This window comes from Silene latifolia, unplaced genomic scaffold, assembly GCF_048544455.1.
Source record: "Silene latifolia isolate original U9 population unplaced genomic scaffold, ASM4854445v1 scaffold_88, whole genome shotgun sequence".
Taxonomy (NCBI): Eukaryota; Viridiplantae; Streptophyta; class Magnoliopsida; order Caryophyllales; family Caryophyllaceae; genus Silene; species Silene latifolia.
In genome coordinates, this window is record NW_027413793.1 from 255,978 (window position 1) to 262,855 (window position 6,878).

General features: G+C 38.4%; 1 protein-coding gene across 1 annotated transcript; it reads right to left on the reverse strand.

Moving 5' to 3' along the window:
• Positions 1-1,014: 1,014 nt before the first annotated feature.
• On the reverse strand, positions 1,015-6,145 carry LOC141640536 (uncharacterized). Its single transcript, XM_074449304.1, has 2 exons — positions 3,971-6,145; positions 1,015-1,749 (listed from the first exon to the last, which is right to left on the reverse strand). The coding sequence occupies exons 1-2, from the start codon at positions 5,453-5,455 to the stop codon at positions 1,363-1,365; spliced, it is 1,872 nt and encodes a 623-aa protein (XP_074305405.1). The 5' UTR covers positions 5,456-6,145; the 3' UTR covers positions 1,015-1,362.
• Between the last annotated feature and the right edge of the window lie 733 nt (positions 6,146-6,878).

Here is a 6,878-nt window from a genome sequence, read left to right on the forward strand (position 1 = left end):
AACTAGTGTGAGTTTAATCCTTGAAACTGTCAGATTAAAGGTTTAGGGATAATCTGTCCGAAACCAAAAAGCCAAGGCTATGATGAAAAAAAGGGTCGTCATACAACTACTCAACATGATTTGGGGTCGACTAACATGGAATTAACTCAATCGAGTGACTTTGTCTATGAGATCACATAATCCCAAAAAAAAACAAATATCTTTAGTCCAACATCATGCTACTATTTTTTCTCAAAACTAACTTTACAGCTATTCATTATAGATTTATAGGTGCGGTGTGATGTTAGTAGCTTAATAAAAGTAAAATTATTCTACTGATTACATTTTATACCTGTAAAAAAAACTAAGGGTGTGTTGGGATTGAGTGATTTGGAGAGAAAAGAAAGGGAGGGGAAGTAGGGGATTTAAAATCCCTTATTTGGATAGCAAATAAGGGTGGAAGGAAATGGAGGGAGAGAGATTTGGAGGGATCCATTTTCCCTCCTCCAAGGCAAATCAAAATCTCTCCACAATAAGCAAGATTTGGAAGGAAATTGTATCCAAACACCCACTCCCCATTTGCCCTCCCCTTCCCTTACCTCCCTTTCTCTTCCCTCCTTCCCCCTCCCCTCCTTCCCCCTCCCCTCCCTTTCCCTCCACTTTCGCTATCCAAACACACCCTAAGTGTCATGCTCCGGAAATGGGAGAAGTCTGAATACACGGATGAAACCGTAGTAGCGAAGCACCACTTGGGTTATTTTGACTTTCTCATCCAAATATTTAGTAGACATAATTTTAAGTAAATTAGTATAGGCGACACAGGTGCAATGCAAGGCAGGGTTGGCAATCGAGTGAGTATTATGCGAAATCCACCCCCACCCCCATTCCGATGCACGACTAAATTCGCTGATAAGAGAACATGTAGTAATATTCACATTTCACAAACAGATACATACTCCATCTTAGTGTACGTCTAAGTTTTCGAAGAGAAAAAAAAAAGATGTTAATTAATCAAAACTACAGGTGTAACAATTTGACAAATACAGAAGCCTGGGAAAATATTGATACATCACCAAGAAGCATTAATATGTTTCCTACACTAGTGCTGTCAAAATGAATACAAACACCAACCAATACATTTGTGGGAACAGACAAAAATCAGAAAAGGGAAAAAGTTAGAAAGATGCATAAACTAATGAAACATGGATATTTCTTCTTATGGATATCACATACCATAACAGCACAACAATACACGAACGCGACAAAGCGCATTGGGTCAACAAGCGCATGAGTGAGAGCATTTACCTTCACCTCGAAGTGGACCCACTAGTCTTGGGTTCGAAGTGGGTTGGCCCTGACTTGAAATATATCTTTCCTTTGAAGTTACTCTGCATTGTGATTCAAGTTATGTCTGGCGTCCCCATTTTTCGGCACAGTTGGTCTGCGATTCTTCTTGCTCTTAGCCTTCTTAGCTTTCATTCGACGTTTCTTCTCATTGGCATCGACCCAAGTATAGTCTGACGGTATACTGAAAGGATCCATGTCATCTCTATACCGGTGACTTTGGTTCTCACTGTCACTAGATATCCCACCACGGCTCCCTTTCATCCACGAGATCCACGAGGTGGACCCTTCAGAATCTTTGGTCTTGGAGTCTTGGAAATGGGCTGGGCTTGAAAGTGGTGTGACAAACTCTTCAGTTGGTTGCAGCTCTTCAAACTTTGTGAAGGTGACTACAACTCTAATGGTTGGTACAATTGGGATGGCAACCTGTATAAAGGGAGGTATAGGTACGGAAGCATAAGACAAATCTCAAATGCCATGCAGTTCAATAGTTCATCATAACAGATGATCCTAACAAGTGAGCACCAGAAAAAAGTAATCATTGTTCTTTTTTTATCGTCACCAATTGAGAGTAATAAGCCGTTCTTTTCAAAATAAAAATAAAAATGACATGACTGGTTATTGAATGATGGTTCATTCCTAGTTTTTACTATAGCAATAGTACCAAATATTGGCTGTTATGCTACTATGTTACACACGAGCTGTTCATAAGAGATTCTCAGTCGACTGTGACAATATTTTCCCTTGTGTACAGGGCTGCCACAAGATACTGACATTTGACCAACATGGCCAATATTTGACAGAAAAGACTGATACATGAAGACTATTACAGCCAATACGAGGCCGATATCACTTGAGTGACCGATACAAAATTAAGACGTGACAAAACATGACATTCAACATCCATCGGTCCACCACATCATAGTATGCTCTAACGCGATTCATGATCAATCTGTGATTTAATACCAGGACTTGGAAAGGGGTGGAATCAGAAAAAGGAAGGCACTTTAGATTCTCTACACAAAATACAATACTAAGGTGTTTTGAGGAATTTCAGAAAAACATTCAACACCACTCTATCATGAACTAGCGATGATTAGTTGGCATATCATCACATTGTCACCAGCCAAATGCACATATATACGGACGGAGTTAGATTCCAACCCCCTTATGATAAAGACAGTTGGATCCTATCTTGCCAAGTTATATGATTGATAGCAGATATATGCTCTACATATCATCCAGTCTCATTTATAACCATTGGTTAAGAAAGACACTTTTAATAAAGAGGGTACTTGGTAATATGGATCTCATTAAATGACATAAGCTACTTAAGCCTTGTACACAATCCACAGATTTAGAAAGACAAAATTCCAACAGCCCTTCTACAATCAACCAGCTGACATAAAATATATTCCGCACCCAACGGTAACTTACTCCCTCAATAGACCCTACTCGAGTTTCATGCCTTAGCCGCTTAGTGCTCATTTCGACCAATGAAGGTAATGCATTACCCTAGGGGAATGGTGGGAAACAATTGCCTCCGATTATGAGTTATTTATTACTCTCTTCGTGTACTTGTACCCATCCCTCCAATATCTCCTATCATGGTTCAAAATCTCGGTATCGTATAATCAGTCCTTAATTGGCCATCGCGGACGGATGGCGGTTAATCTCGGGTGATATCTCTATCAGTAGAGTAAAAATCCGATACAATTTGGCCGAGATTTTGAACCATGCCTCCTATATTCTTTTGCATTTCCCTCATACCCTAAAGGCCTCCACAACAACTAGCCCCAACCCAATCAATCCCTTGCAAGGAGAAAGTTATCCCTACCTTCTCCTTAGTGCAAACACTCATTCTTACTCTTATCATATACAATTACTAATAGTATGTAGGCTTTGTTTGGACGGATTCAGTGGGAAAGGGAAGAGAGGCTAAAAGGAGGGATGTTATATCCCTTGTTTGAATAGTAGGTTCGTTCAGAGGGAAATGGATGGACAAATTAATATATTTCTAATATAGGAAAGATATGCAAGGAACCCTCCTCCTCAACTTGTACCCAATCTGAGAAGTATTAAGATCTGACACATAGAAGGATTACTGCTACTTTTTCTGAAGAAGAACTAACAACTTTTAAGAAGCATAAGACCTGACAACCAATCGAAATTTTGGAATCATTTTCCCGAAACAGTCTGTTTTCTTTGCCAGAAAACCCATTAATCTGAACATTGAACGATAAAGATTAAATGCTTCAGCCGAAAGACTTCCAATACCATAAAGAAGCCATGGGAAAATGGTTCTTGATTTCATATCAGACGTTTCACTACTATACCCAAATACCTATATTTTTCAGATGATAAACCATGGGAAAATGGTTCTTGATTTCATATCAGAAATTCAGAAGCTATTTTCTAAACAGGTTTAGCAGTTACTTTTTCCGATCTTAAAGATTGAGCAGAGAGAAGTCAGACTATTGGACCTAAATATAGAGATTTCACACAAAATGGATATACTGGGAACAAAAATTTCCGACATAAAAACTACGAATAGCAGAAATCATTCAGACAGAGTTAAAGCATGCAGTCCTTCAATGCAGCAATACAGCTAGAAAAAAAAAAAAAAAAAACTGAACCGCGGCATTACCTTAACAGGAAATGTGCCAAGAGGTAGCTTAGCAGTTAGAAGCTCCCGAAGTCTCCTAACAGCCTTAACTTTGTTGGCTAATATATCTAGCAAAGGCAGCAGTTCCTCCGTCGTCAAAGGAAAATCTGGCGTCAACCACAAAACAGGTCTCAACCCCTTCTTGTATTCGCTCTCATGCTTAGACTCACCCGAGGTCCCTTTCTTCTTATGCTTTTTACTACTTTTATCTTTCCTCTTCTTGGCATCATCCATGTTCTCCTTTTGAACGTCTACCTGTTTATGGTTTCCGCCTTTAGGAGCAATCTTTGAAAACCAACTTTTCTTCTCTCTGCCATTACTACTGTTGTACTCACCATTTTCATGACAAACTGCATCACCTTGGTCATCACCATCTCCAAAACCCTCGGAATTACCCACGTGTAAGGCGGAGTCTAACTGTTTTCTTTCTTCAGGAGTTAATATCTCATCAAAATCATCCTGTTCCACCCCATTAGCAAGCTTGTGGTCATTATCGGTAGCAAAGAGCTCCTCGTCGGTCATTGCACCAGGAACCCTCCTTGACTTGACACTAACCATTACATGAAGCATGTCATATACTTTAGCCTTCCAATTGCCAACCATCTCAGACCTCTCCTGCCTCCTCCAATTCAATTGCGAAATGAGTTCGGCCTGTGTAACATCAATCCCTGGTCTATACGTATTAGTCTGAAACATCATAGCTACTTCATGAGCAACTTCAGCTTCTGATGGTAGGGCACCTGCTCCTTCCAATGTGTTGGTGATTTCCTTCTCTTTATGAGCAAGGACAATCAAGGAGCCTTTAGGTAAGGACACATTACCATCTTCCCAAGTGTAACCTTCCCCAAGGAATAGAAATGTCTGATCCGACCTTTGAATACGAAAGCCGTCAAAGCCAGCAAGGGTCATATCAGCCCTGAGATTAGAGCCACGCTTCCAAATACGGTAAGTATCGGATGGTGCAATCCGAGCAATGAAAGGAATAACAGAACTCTCAAAGTGAAATGATATCTCCATGTAGAAATCACGGATTCGAGAAGCGGAGACGATAATACGAGGAAGCCTTCGGCACCATTTGGCCCAAGCAAGGGGTTGGTAATGTCTAGCAATAATCATAGCAATTTGTTCCTCTCTGGAACAGACAGCTTCTTGAAGAGCATTCCAACCATTGTCATTCTGTAAACTCCAATCAGCACCAGCAGCCATTAAAATCTCAGCTGATATTGGATCCCTGAGGCGTACAGCAAGATGCAGAGGAGTCTCGCGGCCAGGAACATCACGTCGATCTACCATAGCCGAGAACTCATCCGCCTTTAACTCGGCAGCAACAGACTCCTCCTCATTAGTCACCTCACCCGCCTTGGCCAATTTAGGGAGTGATGCAATTATTCGCTTTAAACCCGCGTAATCTCGACGAACAACAGCCAAATGAACTGGACTGTGACCATACTTGGATAAATCCTCCATCTTTCTTTAGCACCAATTACAATATCTATATCAATATCAATCAAACAACTACTGCTTCCATTCTTAAGCACCAATTACAATAATATGAGCATAAAACTTGAACCAATCCACTAAAATTTTCAGGGGTTTTAATCAAATCAAGGACTCCCAAGAATATGAAGAGCACCCCATTTCAAAAACAGCCCTCCCAATATTCCTACAGTAAGTATCAGGTTCCAGTAAAATTGCTCAGAATTAACCAAATTCTACAAATGGGTTACAAAAATAAGCTGAAATCTGCAAATGAGTAGACAATAAATCGCAAATTAAACAATGAAAAGGCATACAACAGAAGAAATGTAGAAAAGCATCAAGATTTTAGCAGAAACTATCAAAACCAAAAAAGTTGCAAAGGAAAAATAGAGTGAAAGGCTGAGATGAGGTGAGTATATAGAAGCAGAAAAGAGAGAAAGGAAAAGAGAAGTGGGTATTGGTGTAACTGTGTAAGTAAAGGAAATCGATAATACGGGAGTAGTAATTTAGTATTGGTCTGGAATCTGGATGGAGTGGATCTACTGATCTCCAGTCTCCACACACTACACCTGACAACCATTCCCCTTTTTTCTCCCTTTTATTTTCTCAAACTCATTACTCTCACGTTTCGCTTAAACGCCTACTCATGCTCACAGACAGATCACAATCAACTCTTCCAACTACACCCGGCAAATTGATTATTTGAGTACCATTCGGGTTAGGTTATTTTAGGGCTGATTATTAATATAGTTGGACAAATTATTAATTTGGTACGCTTCTGCTCTTCAATTTAGTCGGATTATATCTAACAAGTGGTATCAGAACCACATCAATACTATATGTAATTAAAGAAAGTTGTACAAATTAATTACACTATATAGTGTTTTAAATCACTAGCACCGTGTGGTGGACCCGATTAAAGGATCTCAATGCAAATATTATATAGTTTAGGTTAAAATTAAATTATATAGAAGTTTGGTAATTTTCCTAAACATTTGTAAGAGACTAAACATGGTCAATTTCCTTAAAATAAAATAATTAATTAAAATGGTCAATTTCCTTAAAATAAAATAATGAATTAAGATGATCAATTCCAAGGAGACTAAAAGAAAGAAAATGCTTGGTAATTTTCCTAAATATTTATAGAAGACTAGAAGATGGTCAATTTCCTTAAAATAAAATAATTAATTAATATAAACATGCACACTTATGGTATTAATTATTATCATCATAAAATTATATATTAAATTATAAATCTATACAATTTTATTAAACTTTATAATTTATTAGATGTATAGAGATGTTAATTATTTAACATACAAAAATATAATATAAGTAGGTTATAAATAATTCAAGTTAGATTCCATAATATATAATATTGCATAATTCTTTCGATTTGATTTGATGCATA

Bases quoted from the DNA above. Each gene is read 5' to 3' on its own strand.
- LOC141640536 (XM_074449304.1), bottom strand. From the start codon at position 5,455: ATGGAGGATTTATCCAAGTATGGTCACAGTCCAGTTCATTTGGCTGTT. The intron at 1,750-3,970 runs GTAATGCCGCGG...CCCTTTATACAG, and splicing joins TTGGCACATTTCCTGTTAAG to GTTGCCATCCCAATTGTACC.